Genomic DNA, 24,825 nt, shown 5'->3' with positions numbered 1-24,825 from the left:
TGTCCACTGACAGATGAATGGATAAGCAAAATGTGGCAGAGATATGCAGTGACATTTAATTCATAAAGGAAGGAAATTCTGACACATGCCACAACGTGGATGAATTTGAGGGCATTGTGCTAAGTGAAATAAGCCAGTCACGAAAAGATAAGACACCTAGAGTAGTCAAAGTCACAGAGACAGAAAGTAAAATGGTGGTTTCCAGAGACTGGGAGTAAGGAAGGAATTAAGAGTTACTGTTCAATGGGTACAGAGTTTCATTCTACAAGATGAAAAGAGTTACAGAGATGGGTGGTGATAATGGTTGTACATTATGAATGTACTAATGCCACTGAACTACACATTTAAAAATGGTTAAGATGGGAAACTTTATGTTTTACATATTCAACAACCAAAAAAACTCAGGGAAAAAAATCAATGCATGCAAATAGTCGCAAAAAAAAATTCAACATGTCAAGGATTGTTTTCAAAATCTCTGATGCCAATTGTCTAGTGTTCTGGCAGGTGGATACTGTGATATGACAAAGAATTCTTGGCCCAGAAAATTCTCCATTGCATTCACTGATTTTTCAGATCAAAGACTCAATGTTCAAAGAAGACCCCTAAAACAGCTATACTTTCTACTTCTTAAAAAGCTTTCAAGAAAAATTCTAACAAATTCTGGCATTTTTTAAATGCATGCTTGTAATTTTAAAATGTGATGATTTTTAAATGAACACAACATTAACAAATGAGATTCACCTTTGCCTCTTAGAAATTTGTTCAAATGAAGGATTCACTTTTGCTATAGAAAGAATAGCATTTTAAGGGAACCATGTGTGGTGAGAAGGGGAGGACAGGACTACACTAAAACTAAAGCTAGCATTACATGTAGCAGCTTCAACTTTACTTCACATATCTGAAGGATTTCTACTTGGATATCCAATATAAACAGGTGGAAATCTGAGGTACCTGCCCCAAAAAGAGGCATTATCTAATGTTTCAAAATTTGTAAAGGTCCTTGTAATAAGTGTTTTGTTTGAAAATTCCCTCAGTGATCTTGATATTCAAAGAAGCAAGTAAGTAAGTTGGTTGCTGGAGTTGGTAAGGAACAGGGCTGGCAGTTTTTGTACCCTCTGGAATATACTTTTTTCCTAACTTGCTTCTATCAAACACAAATCATCCTAGGGGATCCAAAAGTCACTGGAAACAGGTCCCAAGGGAGATGTTTTTGGCCCATAGTACACTGAGAACCAGGGGTTCTGCAGTGGCCACTGCTGATGGGTGCGTGGAGGTGGACGTGGGCATGAAGGTGGGGTGCTGACAGGCAGGGGTGGGATGGAGTGGGGGAGAAGCAGAGGTGCATGAAGGTGGGGTGCGGGAGGGATAAGTGAGGGGGTTGGGTTGAAAGTGGGGGTAAAAGATAGGCTCTGGCTCAAGCCCTAGATCTACTAGAGCAGCTCTGCTCTTATGTCTGGTACATGTTATCTAAGTTCGGCTACTTAAGTTTGGAAATCACCGTTTGATAACAAGACTAGTTAGCATGAAGAAAAGATGAACAAAATCCAAATAAAACTTAATCCAAGATACAGCGGTTTAACTTCGTAACTCATGTTTACTGTTATGAAATGAAAAACTGAAAAAGTGGCAGAGCTAACATCCTTAGCTCCTTCTGATAGAAATGGTATCACAGGAAGGCTTCTGACAAGTGTCAACAGCGCACCCACCTTCTTCTGTAAGTGAAAATAATAATATATTTAAAAGGAGATGCCAATGCCAAAATATACATTTCTACAGTGTCCCTGCAGCCTGGGTTTCAGCTTATGCACCTTCCTAACAGCATGTGGAGAACATGTGTAACTGAGACAAGAGTCTACGTTCACCACAGGGACCTGGGTGAACACCTCTGAAAATCCAGCAGCGATAAGCAGAAGCTTCAGACAGTACAGTACGGGGAAGATGACTCTCACAGGGAGAGCTACCGGTGCTATTATGCTATTAAGAGGGTAAGTAGAATGTAAAAGAAACATTATGATCTTAGGAAGAAAGAACTGCATCAGCTGGTAGATTCTGCGTATCTGTCAAACCAGCTACCTGCAGCAAGCCTAAGGCGCTGCCCGGGGCATCTGCAGTTTAGTGTGGCTCTCTACAACACAGTCTCTTCCTGAGGAGAGGAAACGAATACAGTCTTGCAGGAAGCCAAGCAATGTGGCACTCAGCGCGCCTTTCAGCCACTTAACAAACAGATCAAAGTGGCACTGCTACCAGTCCCTGCTCCAGTCTGACCTACAGCCCTGGGTCTATTTAAATCCTGCCATGAAAACACCTGCACAAATTGCTCCAGTAGCTAAAAATCTAATCAGTAATTGGGAAAAAATGAGTCAAAATAGTTCTTTAGCTAACACTGACCTTAACTGTGGGTGGCCAACCTAGTTTTTTATTTTTCCCCAGAAAAAAAAAATTTCTCAAAACTTGCCAATGTTCATTTTTTATAATTACATATTTTCTAATAAAACCAAATTGTTGAATTGTGGCTGGGAAAATAAAGGGATAAATCTTTATTCTCCCATTATGCCTAACACAACATAAAATGTGTTTTCCAGTTTGCAATAAACAAAGTTTTTGTTGTGGAAAGAAGGAAGGAGATACTTGATGTTAGCTCCCTTTTTGAAACTATACGGTTATCAGTGATTTCTTTTTTTTTTTTTAATTTAAAGACACTGTAACATTTAAATTTTATATTGGAATATAACGTTTCACAAGTGTCAATTTATGCCAACTCACTAAAGCATAGAAATTTTCATAATCCTGAAAAATCATTCAATAGAATTACTCAGTGAAACACTTTAACATACAATATTGCCTGTAGATAATAAATACAAAATAAATAATTTAGGACAGGAGAAATTTTTAAAAATTTAATTAATTAGGGAAATGCTCAATTAATTTCTGATTTAAAGGCAAACTGATTAAGTATTCATTTCAATGACAGAAAATACAGTAAAAGATATTTAGCAAGGGCTCTGCAGTCAGGATTTGAAAAATCTATTAAGTTTCAAAGTTCACTTTGTATTTATATGCCTATACAAACTAATAAGCCATATAAGTGTCAAGAAAATGGTTAAATAATGGTTAAGTATGCTCAAATACTTCCCAAGAACCTATATGTTTTAATTATTGATACAGTTATTTTAAATGCTTCCTTTCTACTCATTAAGAAATATCTCCCAAAGATCTCCATAAATTAATGATGGTTGGCCTAGTTCTAGGAATTGTTTCTGAAAATTAAATTACATTAAATTTTCATCTAATTCAAAGTTTAATTCAGATCAATCCTGCCCAGTAAGTCTCAACTCCTAATGTTTCTGTTGAATGATTCAAGCCTTGGGCTTGGGTATGTATTTGGGGTGGAGGCAGCAGGGGAGGGTGCTGTTAAAAAATTAGCAAAAGCCTTAATTGATCATTCTTTTATGAGGAAAGGGAAAAGGACTAGCTGACAATAGATTATGGCTTAACTGGAATAATTTATGTCAAGCTTTAGAATACAACTAGGAGCATACCCTTCTCAGGCACGAAGCCTGGTTTTTGCTCGCCTGTGGTCAGCTGAGGGTACACGCTGGCTGCGGTGGGGAGGATGCCACAGACCAACTAAGAGGAGAATGAGAACAGAGAAAATGGAGAGGTAACAAACAGCCCTGGCAATGAAACTCAGGCCTTTGGGATGCCACATGACTTCTCTGTATTTGAGGTTACCATGGCAAGGGCAGATTAATAGAGCAGAAACTCTGCTTAAGGCATATGGAAAGTTAAGAATATGCCCACTCTCAGTAAAAGCTCTAATTTGAGCAACGGTTAACACTGGAAAAGGTTCTTTAAACATAACCTTAAGAGTGGTAGTCTTTTCCAGGAAAGAGAATCAGTTACAATTCTCCATGTACCCTGAGGCAGGTCACACAGCCCACATCCAGCAGGGGGCGTGCAAGCCTTGGGAATCACAAGGATATCTGTAGGATCCCAGTGCATCCCCAGCGCCCTTAACGCCAGCCATTCAGGTAACAGAGGCCCAGACGCACCAAGTCTCCAACCACTCTGTGGCCCCTGCTCTACATACAGGATCATGTCTGTAGTCACACAGCTTCCCTTGATGGAGAAGCAATGAAGTCAGTTCTAGCAAATTTAAAAATTTAAATAATTATCATGCCAGAACTGACTTTGCATTCAGAAAGATATATGTGACTTCCCTGAATGCCTTAGATTTTATAATTTTTTAAAATAAGGATCTATTTATCCAGGTCTTATCTGCCCAAAAACATGCTGACAGATGCAGGCAAAGCAGTGTTTCTCAACCTAGATTAATGTAAAGATCTATTTCAAAAGAAAAACGTTTCTCTCAAACCCTGAAACTGTGTTTACTTAAGAAATTAAAGTCTTAATCTGTGGAACTGTTTTCTAATTGCCAAATAATTGCTGTAAGAATTTTAGCAATATATTTAAAACTGGTTTAAAAATGGTTTTGGGTTAACATCAAAATGAACATATAAAATTTAAAAATTCTCATAAACCCTACAGACTCTGTTGGAGAAACATTTTATGAAAAACAATTATATTAAATGCATACTGGGGAATTTCTTAAAATCCATATTAATATTTTTCTGTTTAAAGAATTGTGCTTTTGAATTTTTGACTACAGAGGATTACACATGGTATGTGTAAGAAGGACCAAGTATGCTCATGAATTCAGTTACAAAAAAGAGGCCCAACCTTGCAAAGTCAAAAAGTCTTAAGAGGTTTGCTGTGTCCACTCCCAGCACACTCTTTGTTTCCTCCTCTTTGTAAAGAGCACACTGGGCTGACAGATCCCTGGCCCCAGAAGGGCAATCTTTTCCATGTCCCAGCAAGTAAGATCACCGGCTGCAGCCAAGAAGACAGTCCCCATAAAAATAAAAATGAGACAGGGCTCTGCTGCTTTTGAGTACTGCACACAGCTCAGAGACACACCATGTAGACACGCTCTACCGGTGACAGCTAGGAACATATTTCAGCTTTATGAACATTTGTTATTATGAGGACAGTGAGTGCAGTCTCACTTAGCAGACAACCTCTTTTAGTTAGATTGCAGGTTGCTGCAAAGTCGGCTTGGAACAGGCTTTCGGAGGTCTGCTGGTACATAGCCTGCCTGCAGGGCACAGTGTGGAGGATAGGGAATCTAGCTTAGGGTCACCGTCGGTTGCTTTAATTTCCATCCCTACGTAAAGGGCGGTAACAAGTATGGAAAAGGTAACAGTTACCTGTTCAAAAGAGTGGAGTCCACTTTCTTGTCCTAACCTCACCATATCTTCTAAAATGGCTTTCTTCAGCTCCTGAATCAAACCATATAGGTAAAATTACAAGGCAAAATCACATTTCAAAATGGAGATAGAAGAATCAGTGAGTTTTGAGCAAAGTACAACTAGTAACCATACCAACACGTGCCCCCACCGTTTGAACCCCCAGCTGTGGCTGACACTCCCTGGCAGCAAGCCAATCACCACCTCTCATCTGGTAAGTAAGTGCTGGCAAGGCCTAAGGAGCGCCTGAGAGCAGGCTAAGGGACTACTCAGCTTTTCTAAAAATCGGCCCTCTGGTCAGCCTGCTGAGTCCCTGGTGCCTTGTCACCCCCAGAAGAGCCCAGGGCCTGGTGGGAGCTCTAGAGTTCACACTGCTAAGAAACAGACCGTGTGACTGAAGGGCTAATGCCAAGTCAGGGCACAGAGATCCTCTTCCACAGAACCACACATGTGCCAGGAGGTTTCTGGAAGGTGTGAGCAGCTAATGCTCTCAGCAGGAAGAACTGTGCTCCTTTTACAATTCTATGACTGTCTCTCTAAGCCCAGTAGACACAAAATCTACCTCCCATCAGGAAAGAACAGGGCTGTCAGAAGGCCTACGCTCACATCTGACACTGCTGTTAACCAGCTGTGTGGCTCTGGGCAAGCCCCCTCACTCCCTGGACTCTGCTGCAAGCTTCAAAACAGGGCTGGACATGCTTTCTGTGATGTCTCCTGGCTGGAAAATTCAAACGTTTATCAAGTATTCTAAGAGGAATTAAGGTTCTTCTACAACAATAACAAAAGACAAACCTCTGGTTTAGGACTCCCACCACTTATAAAATGAACTTGGAAATTTCCCTACTGGCTCAAATTTCACTTGGGCTACTGTTTTTGTGTTCTCTCATTATGCAGTATGTTAGAAGGTCCGGCAGGAAACAGCCCCCAGGTACAGACCTTATTTGTGCAGAGCTCTGCATACGTCCCTTCAATTCCTCTCTTCTGGGCCCAAGAGGGCATGACTTCTGCGTCGGGCACGACAATGCCCACCAAAAAGGCCTGTAATCCCACCAGAGGAAAACATAGTTATGACAAAAGTTTTTAAAGTGGTTATTTGTGGTCCACCATTAAAACTTATCTTGGTATTCTCAGACTCTACTCTTTTCTAAAAATATGTAAATGCTTATGAAACATTTCCACTAACATATCACACATTCTTGACAGAAATATTCTTGAATATTTCTGATATATTTCCCTAACTTTGTAAAAGATTGATTAATAAAAAATAAGCTTAAAGGAGATTAAAAATCAGTAAGGTTAGTCCTGTATGTACCTTTAATTCTCATGACAAATTTAAATGAGACCATCTTTAGGATACTAATCAACCAACTCTACAATCAAAAACACATACATTTCTAAGTATTTCCAGACCATTTTGAAACTGATTCATTAATATGCTCCTCATTCATTGAGAACACAATTTTAATTTTTAAAGTATTTTCTTAAAAAAATAATAGTCTTTAACTACATAAATCTAATGACAGCCCATGGGCTTCCCAGGGGACACAGTGTCAAAGAATCTGCCTGCCAGTGCAGGAGATGCAAGAGACTCAGGTTCGATCCCTGGGTTGGGAAGATCCCCTGGAGTAGGAAATGGCAACCCACTCCAGTATTTTCGCCTGGGAAATCCCATGGACAGAGGAGCCTTGGAGGGTTACAGTCCACGGGGTTGTAAAGAGTCAGACACGACTAAGCAACTGAGCATGCAATGATAGCAGAGAATATATTCACAGTGATGTTTCTACTTCAGATCTAAATGATACTGAAAAGTAGAATAAATAGAAATTCTCTCCAAATAATTTAATCCTAAACTATATTAGTATACTAGCTTAATACATTAAGTATTAAGCTTAATACATTGTACATTATAATCAGTACAATTACTTGCAATATTGCACCTATTTATCTGTAAAGTTCACTTACATATTTTAAAACCAAAACAGCAGAAACCCTGAATCTTGCTTCACCATATTACCTCAGAATTCCTCTTGGAAGTAGATGAAGCTTAAGTTAAAAGTAGTGGGAATGTACATTACTACTACTTCAAGCAACTTATTTACCTTAATTGCAAATTTATCAAACTATAAGCAATCAAGATTTCTCCCTTAGATAAACATTTTCTCTCCTGATCTTATATGCCAGATAATACCAGTGTCTGATCGGAAATGAATGGTCATCATTTTAAATCAAATACCAGATACTTAGGAAATCATTCCCCAAATTCTCATCAGGCCCGGCACGTGTGGGAAGGCGGGAGCCCGGGGACTCACCTTTAAGCTGTCCCCGTGGACATAGACTTGGGCAACAGGCTCGCTCCGGATGTAGATGTTCTCAATCATCTCGGGTGCAACATATTCTCCCTGAGCAAGTTTAAATATATGCTTCTTCCGATCAATAATTTTAAGAGTACCAGTCTGTGGAGTTGGACAAGCAGCTTCATAAAAAGATGGCATTCCCAAGCTTGAGCCCCTCACTTATTCGTGCCATAGCCCCTCAACCCCCGCCCTGTCCCAGCCTGCATGCCCCACTGGATCTGCTCGTGCACCCAACGTCTCTGCCCTCACAAAGTCACCATGTGGCCAGAGAGGGACAGTGTGTACACAAGTGGGCAGCTCTCAAGCTCTGCTGGGCCGAGTGCCCACTGTCCTCTCCGCTCAGCATGTGCCTCGTTCCCCCTCCCAGCCCTGCCAGCCAGGTGCCCAGCAACAGGTGCCCTCCTCCTCAGAAGGCTCCCCACCTTCCCATCGGGGCTCCTCTCACCAAGGCCCTCACTCCAGCTGTCCCTTTTCTCATCTGCATCTTCAGATTCGCCCCGTGAACCACGCTTAGGCCACCACTCCCAAAGGATGGACTCTCCATCCATCAGCACACAGCACAGCTCTGGTGGAGGCCCCCAGATGGCAGGAGGGGCCCTCTCTCTCCAAGATTTCTGCGGCAGGCAGGCCACCCCTGGGCAGTGAGTGCTTGAGCCCCTGGCTTCCAGGACCCCCACCCACTTCCCTGACTCCCTTACATCTCTTTGAATTTCCGAAGTGAATAGGTTGGTCTCTCTCCTTTGGCTCAACCCTTGAATGCAGCCATGTCCCCACTTCCACTGACAATGTCCGTTGAGGTGACTATCATTTATCTCCTCAGTGGCCACTCCTGCATCTGTCTGAGCTTCCTGCCAGAGCTCTTCACTGAGTTCTAGCCTCAGAACCTCACTATCCTCAAAAGACTAAAAAAAAAACAAACAAACAAAAAACCAGGCTGTTTGCCCTGCACAATGCAGTGTGCCCTAAAGGATGACCCTCCTCAAGCCTGCTCCATTCCCCAAGCCCCAAACCTAGAGATGGCCTTGCCACTGCACTCTCCTGGAACTTCCAGTAGTCAGGCTCACCCGTCCTCACGCATAAATCCTCCTTACAGTCGACTCTTCCTCCCATCAAAACCACTTCCTTATCTAACGTGTGCACACACTCTGGCCCCACTCTATGTGTTCAATTATCAGAACCACAGTAATCTCACCAGAAGAGAAAAACAAGCAGGCCTTGTTTTGCTCAAAATCCAGCCTGGACATCAAGCACTTCCACCACACTGGCTTCTTTGGGCCTCGTGGCACCCCGTGAGTTGGGTGTCATCACCTCCATTTCACAAACGGTGAAGGTGAGGATTAGAGGGGTCAGTCAACTCCTCCAAAGCCATGTAGGTAGGAGGTGAGAGAACCAGGACTTACACCAGGTCTTTCTGGATCAGAAACTTAGAACTTTTTCCCTGACCTATCTAACACTATTTTCCAACATAATAATAATTTTAAAAATTGACTCCCACAGACTGTCTGCCTACTGTGTTGGGCTGTGAGTTCTTGCATGGATCAATTTACTTGCTTCTCACAACACCCTGCAAGGTGGGTGGTTTCATCTGAGTTTTAGGGCATCCGTGGCAGGTGCAGTTTTGTGGGACTTTCCCCCAAGTTCTTCCCCAATTTTGAGGACTCCCCCCTAATACTAAATGAAGTACAGAGCCTTGAAAGGGGCCTATACAGGCAAGGCCTGAAGCCTGGGCTTCATTAGCTGACAGGACAATCTACCCTCTGCCAGTGTCCAGGGCCCTGCTTGCTTCTCCAGCCTCTCTCCTCCACTGTGGGTCCTCAGCTAGAAGTGCTTGCCTCACGCCCTAGTTTTCCTCAACTTAGTGCCGCTACTACTCCTGCCCTGACTGTCCTTCTGCTCTCCCCTCTCTTGGGACAGGACATACATTCTGAGACTCAGAGCCAGTGGGCACCTGTTCTTCTCTGCCTCTCCCCCAGGTGAGCATGGCCGTCATCTCATGCCCATCACACTAGGTTGGGTAGCATCTAAAGACACCTCTCTTCCCTGAGCAGAGTCCCTGGTTCTGGGTACATGGTGGGGGCACACGCACGTCTGCTGCAGGAGTGAGGGTATCTCCCAGTGAAGTGCACAGTTCCAAGCGGCAAATCGGCTCACCAGCCCCTGGAGGGCTCAACATCACTAACCTGCCCGATAAACTCGACATCTCAGAACATCCACCCAAGGCCTTAGCAATTTCCCAGAGACACAGGAATGGTTTCCTGGGGTAGGCTGCAGCAGGTGGGGGGCTCTTCGTTTCAGGGATGGAGCCTTTTTGTGGTCACAGCTTTCACCTAAGCATATGCTATGTGCCAGGTAGTGTGTTAAGGGCTTTACAGGTACACTGTAATCTCATTTCTTCCTTACAACATGACCACAGAGGTAAGCAGTGTTATTACCCCCATTTTACAAATGATAGAATGAATCACCATAACTGGTTTTAACTAAAAGTTGGGGGCCACAGCTAAAGAATGCCATGTAGCTTACTCTCTTATTCTACAAGGGAGTTAATACGAAGCCACGGGGAGGGATAAAACTTTGTTCAAGGTCACCGGAGTAGCTGCTAGCAGAGACAAAAGAACCCTAGAATCCTCCTGCCCAGCTCCAAGCTTTTCACATCACTCAGTGTCACCTCTCAGCTGGAGGCCAGTGTCCCAGGCCCTGCCTTTCTCAGATCTCCGAGAGCTATGAACCCCTTGTTCCATGTACAATACTTTATCCATCAGATTTCAGAGCACTGTCAGACTTCTTCTAGGAGGCCACTTAAGGGTAGGCAGTGGGCCTCAAACTCCAATTCTATGCTCCCCAAAGATCCCTGTCACCTTCACCAGGAGGATGGAGAAGGAAGCTTTGGGGGCAAGGTAAGAAAGAACCTCCCAATTCCCTGAGGTTTTCTGGAATGACTGATTGTCGGGGTGGACATAAAGACTCCTGCCTCGGGAGTGAACCAGATGACACACACTCCTACCACCAAAATGTGTGGAGGTCCATGGTTCCAACGTACGCACCGGCAGCCATTTCCCGATGTCTCCAGTGTGAAGCCAGCCGTCATCATCCAGGGCTTCCTTTGTCCTCTCTGGGTCTTTCAAGTAACCTTTGAACACATTTGGTCCTCTCACACATATCTGTAGGGACAAACACCTGGTTTTTCTCAGGACGCAGCATAGGGAACCCTGACAAGAGGCTGTCATGAGGCATGTGTAGAAAAATGTACACTATCCCTCAGGAAATCCACTGAGGAAACCACAGTGGTGGAAAAAAAGGACACAAATGGCCACCGGCATTCTCTCAAGCAGTGACTTCTCTGCTCTGACTCCCCAGGCCTGCCTCTGTCATCCCCTCTTCCTCAGGAACCCAGTGGCCTTCGGTATGTGCTGCTCTGCAGCACTGGATGGTGTCTCCCCGGAGACAGAAGGCTGGCTAATTCTGCCAGAGATGCCTGATGCCCTGCGTCATGACCAGGCACTCAGCATTCCCATCCACTCCCATGGGATCAGCAAGTGCCGGCAAGCTCTATCTACCCCATCTGGCCTATCTCCAAATGGTCACATTTCTGTTTGGACAGATACACAGCTCAGGCCATGCCACTTAAGAAAAAAAATGGGTTTTAAAAAAAAGTTTAGCAATCCCAAATCTTATTTTAGATCAGCCCAGCCCCATCCTTGGGGGTTGGTTACTTCATAAACAGGAGAGGAAATGCTCAATTTAGTTGGGCTTAAATTAATCAGGAATATGAAATGACTTTACACATAGGGTGAAAGGAAAATAATTCCATTTTTTTTCCCCTTTTACTCCCTACATAATAAAGCATCCACAGACATGAATGGCTAAACACTCAAGTTTACCTCTCCTTCTCCTTTGCTGGTCCAGTAGTTCAGTTCCTCGACATCGACGAGCTTGATATGATTGCAGGGCAGAGGTGCCCCTACGTGTCCTAAAACACCAGAACAAAGGGGCATTGGTCAGCGTTCATTTCAATTTCAGGACTGAAGATGCTCCATGCCATGTAAAACCCCTCAGGTGGTCACAGTGGGGAATTGTGGATGGAAAGCAACACACCTTTAGACAGGCAAGCACTGATGATAAAGTTTTGGAGCAAGGTGAGGCCAACCAACCCCTGCGGGGCCTTTGTTCTACATCCGTCCAGTTGGACAGACTCACAGGGCCCAGACGGGAGGCTCACACCCACACCAACCACACAGTCAGGATGTTTTATATTAAGACATTTCCCCATTATTAGATCGTATCTTTTGGTTTTGTTTCAGTTCAGTTCAGTTCAGTTGCTTAATCATATCCAACTCTTTGAGACCCCTGGACTGCAGCACGCCAGGCTTCTCTGTCCATCACCAACTCCCGGAACTTACTCAAACTCATGTCCATCGAGTGAGTCGGTGACGCCATCCAACCATCTCATCTTCTGTCATCCCCTTTTCCCACCTTCAATCTTTCCCAGCAACAGGGTCTTTTCTGATGGGTCAGTTCTTCCCATCAGGTAGCCAAAGTATTGGAGTTTCAGCTTCAGCATCAGTCCTTCCAATGAATATTCAGGACTGATTTTCTTGAAGACTGACTGGTTGGATCTCCTTGCAGTCCAAGGGACTCTCAAGAGTCTTCTCCAACACCACATTTCAAAAGGATCAATTCTTTGGTGCTCAGCTTTTTTTATAGTCCAACTCTCACATCCATACATGACTACTTGAAAAACCATAGCTTTGACTAGACAGACCTTTGTTGGCAAATTAATGTCTCTGCTTTTCAATACACTGTCTAGGTTGGTCATAACTTTTCTTCCAAGGAGCAAGAATCTTTTTATTTCACGGTGGCAGTCACCATCTCCTGAGTTTTCCAAATTTGCTGGCATATTGAGTGCAGCACTTTCACAGCATCATCTTTAAGATTTGGAATAGCTCAGCCGGAATTCCATCACCTCCACTAGCTTTGTTCTTTTGGTTTGAGGATCATAAAATAGTCATTATTGCTTTTTCCCCAGTCACAAAACTGTTGATTAATGTGTATAATAATCATCTACAATTCTCTCTCCCTCACACCTCAAATAAGACTTTACATTTTCTTGGTCTTCTATATTCCAATCACAAAACTACAACTAAGCTATGTTCTAATAACTGGTTGTTACACAGTTTATTGGCAAAGCAGAGGATTTTTATGCAGGTGCTGACCAAGGTCCTGAAATAAAGTGAGCCACGAAAACAAAAAGGAGGCTCTGCCACTTTCTCTTTTAAATGAGATGTTGTCAAATCTTTTACAGTATTGTACAAAGACAGCTATCCTCTCATACTCGATAAACTTTCATACGTTTTTATGGTAAGGATGCCTAAAAAAGGTAAAACCTCCAAACCTTCACATGTGATAATGCAGAGGGTATCACAAGAGGGAAGAAAGTGTCCAAAAGGAAGGGTACATATGTAAGCAATCATATAATATGGCATATTATATATAATATGGCATAACAAGAAAAAAGTTAATGAGCCAGGATCTCAGAATACACTCCTTGTAGTAAATCTGCCAGTGGTAGGGAGACCAAAAACTTTGCATACAAGATATACTTCACTCAGCAGGAGTTTAAGGAGATAAAACTCAGAAAACAAAAAAAGTGCTTCTGTACCTCACTTGGCCAAATTCAATTTAGAGTCCACCTATCATGTTTCTGCTGACTGCCTCAAGGTGCTCAGAAAATAGTTGCATTACTAAGCATGTTTCTTTCCTATGCACATCATTCCACGTTTTCTAGTTATAGTTGAGCAAACTTAAGCATGAAGGGTAGCCCCAGGCTCACAGAGGAAGCTGGTATCTGGAAGGAGTCTTTTGACGAATGTTTTTCATATTCTTCCAGCATTTGGTCTAAATTTGGTGATGGCCAATACATGTACAGGCCAATACCTACTACCTCCTCCTTGTCCTAAAAAATAAGTCTCTTCAGAATGAGGTTGTGGGCAGTAGTTGCCCCTCTCTGAGGTTGCCACTGCCTTCTAGATGTTGCAGTCACAGGAGACCATAGTTCCAAAGAGCCTCTGAAATGGCCCTTCAAGAAATAGCACATTGGCTGCTATAAACGTGCCCCTCCCTCTTAGGTCATATCCAATTTGCAGCCTGCTTCCTTCATTCTAAAATGACTATAGGCTAGACTGTGATATTTAGAAACTATAAAATCCAATATATTGATATTATAGGTATTTTTCTATCTGGAGCTGTATTTTGTGATCTGTTACTTTTCTTTTAAAACATGACTTCTAATTATCTATGGAAGAAATAGGAAAATACACAAAAAAAGCAAGTACAAAAATATGTAACAAAAAAACCAAATCCATAATGCCACAACCCAGACAAAACCACCATCAATGTTTTTTCTTCTATTTCCTAAGTGCCCTTGTAAATATACTCTCCAAGAGGAAGTTTTCGAGCTTGCTGTTCTAACTCGTTCCCACATCTCCAGCCCATCCTACCTGAGGTCCAGTCCCCAGGTGTGGTGAAGGTACATCCCGCCGTGCACTCCGTTTGGCCGTAACCTTCATAAACCTTCAAGCAAAACACAAGAACTGCACTGTAGTGTGCACCCTCCTGCAGGTAGCTGGCTGCCCTTTGCAGGCAGCTAACCTCCCACTGAGTGTCTGGCTGCTCCTGGCTAGGGACGGTGCCCTGAAACCAGGTAACTCCAGGAGAAGCTGGACACAGATAACAGGCATGGCTTCTCTGCTTGGAAGAAATGCTATTTTCACCAGAGATACTTAGTAGATAAGGTTATGTGGTTTGGGATAAAGGCTTCTATTTTCAACCACTGACTTTATTTTCAGTTTGAATAATACATAGTAAAGACAAACATTTTAAAATCCATTAGAGGTCTTCTTTTGTCTCTGTAAGATATTCCCCTTCAGAGCCCCATGTGCTGGCATGACCAGACCATGTAGGAGAGCTGCCTTTAGGAGAGGTCAGCTCATGTTGCTGTATAACAGGAGGGTCAGTGTAAGAAGCCCACGGCTTCTTTTTCCTTCCTTTTTTTTTTGTGTGTGGGGTGGGGAGGCTTGCAGGATCTTAGTTCCCTGACCAGGGATCGAAACCAGGATCCCAGCAGTGAAAGCACTGAGTCCTAAACACAGGACTGCCAGGGAAGTCTCAAGAAGCCCACGGCTTCTAAAGCATAAAATTTTAAGCTTGCATATTTATGAAATAGATGTGCCTACTTTACTGAAAACCCACCAGTCACAACTATGTTACTATATAGTCTGCATAAGTCTGGAGAAGGCAATAGCACCCCACTCTAGTACTCTTGCCGGGAAAGTCCCATGGATGGAGGAGCCTGGGAGGCTGCAGTCCATGAGGTCACTAAGAGTCGGACACGACTGAGCAACTTCACTTTCACTTTTCACTTTCATGCATTGGAGAAGGAAATGGCAACCCACTCCAGGGTTCTTGCCTGGAGAATCCCAGGGACGGGGGAGCCTGGTGGGCTGCCATCTATGGGGTCGCACAGAGTCGGACACGACTGAAGCGACTTAGCAGCAGCAGCAGTTTGCATAAGTAGGAACTCAATAAACATTAATTGAATGTTTAAATAAAGGAATGGATTTTTTTTAGCAATGACAAAATCTACCCAGTCAAATAAAAGCACACAAATGAACTTTCATCCCCCTCCCCCACGCTCCTTCTCTGGGCTGGGGGACAGTCTGCAGGCTGGAGAATGCAGAGATGCCAGTACAGGTGTGGGACAGATTCTCCAGCACATTGATGATCCATGTGGTTTTCTCCCAGAGTGGATACACGCCTAGGCTTTCTACAATGTCACAAAGCTTTCTTGGCTTTCAGTGACCCTTAGGCTTTTTACATCTTCAAAGCAGGGGCTTTTACCCCACAAAAATCTTGCCCCTAGGATATTTCTCTATACAGAAGAGGGATCAATGGGTTCCCTGCCCTGTCCTAATGTACACCCCACTACCCCCAGTGAAGGCCACAGAAAGGCAATCAATACCTGGCAGCCCAGAGCTGCCCGGAGGAATCCCAGGACTGTTGGTGATGCGGGGGCTGCTCCAGTAACAATCATCCTCACGCACCCACCGAGACTGGCCTGTGGGGAGAGAGAAAAACGTGCCAGAGTCTATGCTGCTGCAGGTGACGTGCAGCTCACCTGGGTCTCACTCAACGAAAACACACCACAGTTGCACCCTAACCTGGACGCTGAGGTTGGGATCAGAGAGGCAGTCTGAAGCTGTACAACCCAAGAGCTGAGGTGAGGAAGGCCCTTCTCCTTCCAAATGAATCAATCCAAATGGCTTTGCAACCCAAGCCACGGTATGGCTGGCTAACTCTTTTATGTATTTTGAGACATAAGCCATTAATCTGTGTGGCATTCTGTAATTTTGATTCTCCCTTTCTTAAAATACACAGCTGTTCCCTCACTCTCTCATTGTTTGCAAGCATCCACGACAATTACTTAGGACAATTTCTTCCCACTTACACCTTAATAGCATGGCCTTTTAGTTCATTTCTAAATCAATGCCATGAGCTATTCACCTGTGCACGGCAGAAGACAATAAATTTTTTAAGCACTTTGTTTCTGTAAGTTGAGCCAAGAGATTTTAAATATTCATTTTCATAGCTAAAAATAGAGTAGAAGGAAAAATGAGTAATGCTCACTCCTCTAATTAACTACAAATTCTTTGTGTGATGCAGAGCTTTACAACTTTAGTGGGGATACAGGAATGAGTAGTTCATATACGGCTTGGTTTGGGAGAAGCTGAAGGGATGGGAAACAGGGAGGGAAAGGAAGATTCTTGGTCATCATGCTAGAGCCTTGTGCTGCTTGGAAAGGCACCGTGACCAAGGTTACAGGGAGGGGGCGAGAGAATCCTCAGGTCCCAGGAGTTCCCTGGTGAGCCCGACTACCCACGGGCAAAGTTGTCCTACTGCCTACAGAGGTCGAGGAACTCACTTTCCAAGAATTCACACCAAGAATTCTTGCTGGTTGCCTCAGGCAAATATAACACATCTCCAAAGAACGAAAATGAGTCCTTTAAAATTTCAATGGCAGCTTAAGCTTTGATTTCATCGGCAATTAAGTTACTGTTTTATAAGATTACATGCCATGCCACTGGGATAGAACTCTCCAGTTCTTCTATAAGGTCACCCACTGGATACCTGGGTGCCACTCCACCATCACTTGTTCACTTTCTCACCTGAATCTTATGAAAGAAGAGTTCATCCCAGATACTATCATTCCTGATGATTCCACTCCGGACCTCGGCCTGCTTACGCTTTGCTGCAAATTCCAGGAGCCAGCGCTTTAATGGGGTGTCTGCCTGGCTGAAGATCTGAAGAACAGAAGTTGGGAACAGCTGTAAAGACCACATACCCTACCTCGAGACATACTCTCAGGAAGAAAGCTCAGACTGGTCAGCAGAGAAGCCACACTATTTTTGCCCCTGCACGTGAAAGTATTAATTACTTAGTCATGTCCGCCTCTTTGTGACCCTGTGGACTGTAGCCCACCAGGCTCCTCTATCCATGGAATTCTCCAGGCAAGAATACTGGAGTGGGTTGCCATTCCCTTCTCCAGGGGATCTTCACAACCCAGGGATGAACACATGTCTCCCGCATTGCAGGCAGACACTTTACCAACTGAGCCTCCAGAGAAGCAGGAGCTTCACTAAATGTGTGACATCCAGTTGAAGGTTAACACTACCAAGGCCCAGGCACATAGCTGAGAAAGAAGCTTCCTTCCCCTCAAAATCTCCCAACCAGGGTTTTGGACAGCAGGAAGCAAACAGAAGAGCGGGTGGGAGTCAGGAAATACGAGAGGAGGCGACTTTCAGGACCTAGGGCTGGAGGTGTAGAAAGTCTGCCTGGGGCTCCAGCCTCCATCCGAACAAGCAGAGACTCCCCGCGAGGCTCACCTTGTCGTACATGCGGTTCAGCAGCCGGGGGACCACTGGGAAGATGGTGGGGTGCAGGGCCTTCATGTCATCTGAGAGGAGGCGGATGTCTCCCTGGAAGAAGCCAACGCGCCCTCCGTGGCAGTAGACGACGGACTGGCGGAAGAGGACACGAAGAAAGGAGTCCCTCAGGGCGGTCACTCCTGGGAGCAGTCCAGAGCTGTCCAAAGCTCTGCCCCATACGGAGGCACCTGTGACCCCCAAAGCCAGCTCTGGCTGCTGCCATAGGACACTGAAGAAAGCCATTCGAGGTGACATATCGCCCTCCACAGCTCCCCACTCCCCGCTAAGTCCCACTCAGACATGAAGCGAAGCAGGAGACAGGGTGGAATCCTGAGCCTTTGGGGGATGCCAGCGCAGCCACACTCACTGGTGGCTGCCCCTTCGCGCTCACTCCCAGAGCCTGGACAGCGGCCTCAGTCCCTGAGCTGTACTACCTCATCAGTGTGTCTGCTCCAGATCTCAGAATGCCTGCACGCTTCCCCAGGACAACTCAGGAACTCTGGAAGGCTATGCAGTGCCCACGAGTACTGGGGATGCTGCTGATGTTGTTGGCCAAGGGAGGCCAAGGTGGAGCCTGGCTGGTTGCTAATGGGACTAGGAACATGCCAAGGGCTCCTTTCTTTCGTATTCATAGCAATTATGTAAGGGAGACAGAATTCTTATCAGTTTGACAGAGGAGGAATGCAAAGGCCTCAGAGGTAAAGGGATTTGCTCAGAGTCACAAGTGATAATTGCTGGTGCTGGAATCCAGGTCTGAAACGCTGGAAAGCCCTCCCTAGTAGACCAGATCTCCCCCAAGGCCAAATGGCAGAGGCTTAGGAGATAATGCTTCTGCTGCACCCAGAAGTAGGGCAAAGGCTAACAGAGTTTTGCCAAAAGAACACACTGGTCACAGCAAACACCCTCTTCCAACAACACAAGAGACAACTCTACACATGGACATCACCAGATGGTCAATATCAAAATTAGACAGATTATATTTCTTGCAGCCAAAGATGGAGAAGCTCTATACAGTCAACAAAAACAAGACTGGGTGCTGACTGTGGCTCAGACCATGAACTCCTTATTGCAAAATTCAGACTTAAATTGAAGAAAATAAGGAAAACCACTAGACCATTCAGGTAAGACCTAAATCAAATCCCTTACAATTATACAGTAGAAGTGACAAATAGATTCAAGGGATTGGATCTGATAGACAAAGTGCCTGAAGAATTATAGATGGAGGTTCATAACATTGTACAGGAGGCAGTGATCAAGACCATTCCCAAGGAAAAGAAATACAAAAAGGCAAAATGGTTGTATGCAGAGGCCTTACAAATAGCTGAGAAAAGAAGAGAAGCTAAAAGCAAAGGAGAAAAGGAAAGTTATACCCATTTGAATGCAGATTTCCAAAGAATAGCAAGGAGAATAAGAAAGCCCTCCTCAGAGATCAATGCAAAGAAATAGAGGAAAACAATAGAATGGGAAAGACTAGAGATCTCTTCAAGAAAATTAGAGATACCAAGGGAACATTTCGCACAAAGATGGGCACAATAAAGGACGAAATGGTATGGACCTAACAGAAGCAGAAGATATTAAGAAGAGGTGGCAAGAATACACAGAAGAACTATATAAAAAAGATATTCATGACCCAGATAACCACGATTGTGTGATGACTCACCTAGAGCCAGACATTCTGGAATGCAAACTCAAGTGGGCCTTAGGAAGCATCACTATGAACAAAATTAGCGGAGGTGATGGAATTCCAGTTAGGCTATTTCAAATCCTAAAAGATGATGCTGTTAAAGTGCTGGATTCAATACGCTAGCAAATTTGGAAAACTCAGCAGTGGCCACAGGACTAGAAAGGTCAGTTTTCATTCCAATCCCAAAGAAGGGCAATGCCAAAGGATGTTCAAACTACCACACAATTGTACTCATCTCACAGACTAGCAAACTAATGCTCAAAATTCTCCAAGCCAGGCTTCAACAGTACGTGAACCGTGAACTTCCAGATGTTCAAGCTGAATTTAGAAAAGGCAGAGAACCAGAGATCAAATTGCCAATATCCGCTGGATCACTGAAAAAGCAAGAGAGCTCCAGAAAAACATCTATGTCTGCTTTATTGCCTACGCCAAAGCCTTTGACTGGGTGGATCACAACAAATGGTGGAAAATTCTGAAAGAGATGGGAAAACCAGACCACCTGACCTGCCTCCTGAAAAATCTGTATGCAGGTCAAGAAGCAACAGTTAGAACTGGACATGGAACAACAGACTGGTTCCAGATTGGGAAAGGAGTACATCAAGGCTGTATATTGTCACCCTGCTTATTTAACTTATATGCAGAGTACATCATGTGAAATGCTAGGCTGGATGAAGCACAAGCTGGAATCAAGATTGCCGGGAGAAATATCAATAACCTCAGATATGCAGATGACACCACCCTTATGGCAGAAAGTGAAGAGGAACTGAAGAGCTTCTTGAGGAAAGTGAAAGGAGAGTGACAAAGCTGGCTTAAAGCTCAACATTCAGAAAACTAAGATCATGGCATCCAGTCCCATCACTTCATGGCAAATAGATGGGTAAACAATGGAAACAGTGAGAAACTATTTTGGGGGGCTCCAAAATCACTGCAGATGGGGATTGCAGCCTTGAAATTAAAAGACGCTTGCTCCTTGGAAGAAAAGTTATGACCAACCTAGACAGCATATTAAAAAGCAGAGACATTACTTTGCCGACAAAGGTCCTTCTAGTCAAAGCTGTAGTGTTTCCAGTAGTCATGTATGGATGTGAGAACTGGACTATAAAGAAAGCTGAGCACAGAAGAATTGATGCCTTTGTACTGTGGTGTTGGAGAAGACTCTTGAGAGTCCCTGGAACTACAAGGAGATCAAACCAGTCAAACTCAAGGAAATCAGTCCTCCTGAATATTCACTGAAATGACTGATGCTAAAGCTGAGGCTCCAATACTTTGGCCACCTGATGTGAAGAGCTGACTCATTAGAAAAGACCCTGATGCTGGGAAAGACTGAAGGCAGGAGGAGAAGGGGACAACAAGAGGATGAGATGGTTGGATGGCATCACTGACTCAATGGATGTAAGTCTGAGCAAGCTCCGAGAGTTCGTGATGGACAGGGAAGCCTGGCGTGCTGCAGTCCATGGGGTCACAAAAAGTCGGACATGACTGAGCAACTGAACTGACTGACTGACTAGGCGATAATGTGTGCCAAGGCTGGTTCCTTAAGTGACATACACAGATGTTTCTCTGTCCCTACAACCTCATGTGGATTCCTCCATTCTCTGTCCCCAGGAGGTCTGTCCTAGTGCTCAATCATGATGGCAGTGCCATCTATAGCCTGAGGGGCTGTGAGAGTTTGATTCCCCAACTTTACTATCTTTACTGCTTTCTGTTTTAGGAGTTTGTGAGTGATGGAAGTTACAAAATATAGGTGTGTTGGGCATAAACGGAGCCACATTGCACAGAGGTTGAACAATAAAGCACTTCTGCAGAGAAGCAATGCTCGCTGAGCAGATGCATCAGCTGGGACCTCTCTCAGCCAAGGGATGTCCACAGGTGGGGCAGGCAGGTCCCAAGAGAGATAGGTGGAGGGGCCATGGTCCTCTGACCCCTTGTGGCACCTTCCAAAGACAGGCCAGTTTAGTTCTATTTCACGCTGCCAGTGACAAAGTGACACCCTGCTAGGGTTGCGGGTTCAGGGCACAGACTGTGCCTCCCTGAAGCCAGGGCCTTACCTGTACCATTCGCTCAAACATGTGTGCTAAAGGCAAATAGGAAATGTGTACATCCGCACAAGTGGGAGCCCACTGACTCTGTAAGAAAACAGAAGGAGCCCAGGCAAGGCCCGGTCAGTCAGGGGGCGTCTTACCTGGATGACTCTCTCAAACATGTGAGCCAAAGGCAGGAAGGAGATGAGCACATCGTCCTGTCTCGGAAAGATCACTTTCTGCAGGTGCCGGGCATGGGAGACAGAAAGGAAAGAAACACTGACAGGAAGACAACAAGAGAGTCATAAAACAATAAAGAGAAAATGACCTGGAGGGGCGAAAAGGAAGAGGGGGAGGGCTGGGTGGGGGAGGAGGGAGAAGAGACAGAGGAGAGACGACAGAGAGAAAAAGTGAGAAGGGGGAGGGGTGAGAGGAAGACAGAAGGTGCAGAAAGAAAAGTGAGAGAAAGGGCAGCATAGGAAGCCGCGTGTTAGGTCGAAGCGCCAGTGGGTCTAGGTTATCTGCAGAAGCAAAGAGCCAGTTGAAGCACATATAAACCAGCAGAGTCAGCTGCGCAGGGGAGTCTCCTCTGGGAGGGCCTGCACCTCACACACAGCCTTCCTGCCACCTCAGGCACCTCCCCCTCCCCACAGCTGCAGGGGCTGCCTCTGGCCCCACTTCACCAGCAGCCCTGGGCCACCTGGGTAGGGATTCAGAGGGTCTCAGCCTGTTGGCACTTTCCAGTCCTTCTTGGAGAAAGGGGCCCAGAGAACCCTAGGTCTGTGCCTATGAGGGTTGGGGACAGAGGTGTGGCGGGTGGAGCCAGGCCTCAGAAGCCACAGCCTGAGAACAGGGCTTCACAAGGGATGCCAGAGCAGGATCCCCCTCTCTGGGCCAGATCTGACCTCAGGGACAGGAGCTGCGCTGGTCAAGGGGCTCTGCTCAGGGACGAGCTCTCCTGGGCTGATTTCCCTGCTCTCTGCCCCTTTTCAGAGGTCCTCAGTCTCCTGGGCTGGCTTTCGGACGAGTCTGGACAAGCCCTGGGAAACTTGCTCATGGCTCCTGGCCTGGGCTCAGCTACCAAAAATCTCTGTTTCCTACCAAGATGTAGGAACTTTCCTACTATTTGGGCATATGCTCCATAATGCCATCTGGCATAAACATGGATAGTGGTTTTCTCTACAGTGGAGAAAAAGTTTAATTTATGTGAAAAGGTATGTCCCTTCCTCCTTAAGGAAACTGTAGGACATTCAGATACTCACCACTTGTGGTAAAAGGTCCTTCCTTCTTAGCTGGTTAAAAATGCTAACATGCTTTTGTCAGGCCAAGATATCAAGCTTTTTTTATTTTAGATTTACCTTTTTTAGTACAGCCTTATAAATTAGCAGTTGCCGTTGTTTCTCAGACTCTAGTAGTCCTTAAACACAAAATGATTGAATTAAACCCTGACTTACTTGGAAAAACAAGTTACCAAGGATTACTTTTTAGATAAAGTTATACATTACCCACTCCAGTACTCTTGCCTGGAAAATCCCACAGACGAAGGAGCCTGGTAGGCTAGAGTCCATGGGGTCGCAAAGAGTCAGACATGACTGAGCGACTTCACTTCATACATTAAACCACAGGTATCTCAATTTTTGAAGTTAAAAATGGAAAACAGTTTTCCATGTTTTTTCTTTCTGGGATCTCAGCACTATTAGAAATCAACTGAATATTTACCAGGTATGGATCATTTCAGCGTTTGTGGTTCGAAGTATCTGTGAAAGTGGGATTGCTCTAATGAAAACAGAAACTTCTGCCTGGGAAAGGCAGCCTAGATTACATCAGGGGGAAAAAAAAGAAAGCACAAAGAAAAGCCTCTGAGGCTTGAGGGTGACCTTGAGAGTAAACCTGCATTGGACTCTACTTTATTCACCTCTGTCACTTTCAGAAAGCCCGAGAAATCAGCCACCACGTTCCCATGGGTGAGCATCGCACCTTTTGGGTTCCCTGAAAGGAGAGAGCAAGAAGGAAATTAGTTGGAAGCTCATCGGCCACTCCTTGAGAAAAGCGCCCAAGTTGTCAGTCCCAGATGCCCAGTGCTGTCCACGCAAACCTCTGGCCTTCGTCCACAGCCACCATCAGAGTCCCACACAGATGAGTGCTGGGAAGGACCACCATTCTGCAGACGCTCGAAGCTCACCCACCTTGAGGCTCCCAGCTGCCTGATACCACAGAAGGCAGGTGACACAGCTGCACAGGGGGGGTGCCTCGAGGCCTGATGGGCTGGCCAGTGCCTTCCCTTCTGCCTTCCTCAGGGAGCACAGGCTCTTGGCCCCCAGTCTCCTTAGGCATATCCCCAGTAACCCATGCTGCTCTCTGGGCCTGTGCTGTTCCAGTCTCCAGCTGCCAACTGTGCTGGCAGAGGACTTCCTCACTGTAACTGACACCTGGAAAGGCCCCAGTCCAGGCCAGGCTGGAGGCCCAGACTGCTGGGAGAGCCCTCCCATCTTCTCATTGGCAGAGACAGGACATGGATGTTCTTGCTGTGTCTTGACACGACCTTCCACTGCTGCACCTGAGGAAGCCAGGGGCTGCTAGCATGGCTCAGAGGCCAAGTGGGGACAGAAGACACAGCAGGCTGTGGAGGAGGCCACTGGTTAGCACGGCCTGTCGGGGCAGACACATGCTGCTGGTGCTCCTGGACAGACCTGACCAGGCTTGAGTCCTGGCCTTGCCCCTCAATGGCAGCCCAACACTGGCAGGTTGTTTTCTCTTTCTCCATTTCCTAACCTGTAAAATGGGGCTTATCTAAGTTCTGAGGACCTAGCCAGGTACAAAAGATATTCAATTACAAGTTACCACTGAGGCAGGAGATACATGATCTGTTAAACTCCAAAAGTGAGGGGTCAGACCATGTGTAGAATTTACCCCCAAAATACCAAATAAACCAAAATGTTAACTTTGCAACCCTCACCCAGAAAAGAGGTAATAAAAGGGCTGAGTTGAGGTTAAGAGAGTATTGCAGTAAATGCCACTGAACTGTTCACTTTAAAAAGGTTAATTTTAGGCTATGTGAATTTCACTTCAGTAAGAGAGAGAGAGAGAGAATACGAATGAATGAAGGAGAATTTGTGAGGATTTCTTCGGAGAGCTGTTGAGTCCTACAGCTCATCAAAAGGGAAGGAATGAGGAGTCCTCTCTCCCAACTCCAGTCTGAAACCCAAGCTAACTCAGGCCCTAATGAGGCTATTTGAAAAGCACAATCATGTTCCTTAAAGATCGGGGTTCCCAATAAGAAAGGTGAAGACGGCTGTGGCTGAAAATCAGATAATAAATCCCAGAAACTGAACACGGAGTCTACAGAAGGTACATCAGGTGGTGATGGGAATGGTGTCTTAAAGAGGAATCTTACCCAAAGGCCAGTACCCGCCCTCAAATCAGAGGGGGCAGTAAAGTATATACCAGAGACATAAGCGCATGTGAAGCAGGGAGCAGACAACC

The 24,825-nt window shown here is 45.1% G+C and overlaps 1 protein-coding gene across 5 annotated transcripts in view; it reads right to left on the bottom strand.

The window, feature by feature from the left end:
* Positions 1-24,825, bottom strand: part of ACSL6 (acyl-CoA synthetase long chain family member 6) — a 66,112-nt gene that overhangs the window by 6,310 nt on the left and 34,977 nt on the right. For 2 of the 5 annotated variants that reach the window (XM_019964575.2, XM_070793206.1), the window contains 11 exons: positions 23,258-23,331; positions 21,504-21,581; positions 17,596-17,730; positions 16,879-17,013; positions 15,675-15,770; positions 14,155-14,227; positions 11,539-11,627; positions 10,702-10,818; positions 7,616-7,759; positions 6,243-6,344; positions 5,268-5,339 (listed from right to left, as the gene is read on the bottom strand). In XM_019964575.2, the coding sequence (XP_019820134.1) occupies positions 5,268-5,339; positions 6,243-6,344; positions 7,616-7,759; positions 10,702-10,818; positions 11,539-11,627; positions 14,155-14,227; positions 15,675-15,770; positions 16,879-17,013; positions 17,596-17,730; positions 21,504-21,581; positions 23,258-23,331 (1,115 nt within the window). Of the gene's footprint in view, positions 1-5,267; positions 5,340-6,242; positions 6,345-7,615; positions 7,760-10,701; positions 10,819-11,538; positions 11,628-14,154; positions 14,228-15,674; positions 15,771-16,878; positions 17,014-17,595; positions 17,731-21,369; positions 21,448-21,503; positions 21,582-23,257; positions 23,332-24,825 lie in introns of all 5 variants that reach the window. The other 3 variants (XM_070793205.1, XM_019964572.2, XM_070793207.1) reach the window with 3 other exon arrangements.

This window comes from Bos indicus, chromosome 7 (genome assembly GCF_029378745.1).
Source record: "Bos indicus isolate NIAB-ARS_2022 breed Sahiwal x Tharparkar chromosome 7, NIAB-ARS_B.indTharparkar_mat_pri_1.0, whole genome shotgun sequence".
NCBI lineage: Eukaryota > Metazoa > Chordata > Mammalia > Artiodactyla > Bovidae > Bos > Bos indicus.
This window is presented reverse-complemented; position numbering and strand designations above follow the sequence as displayed.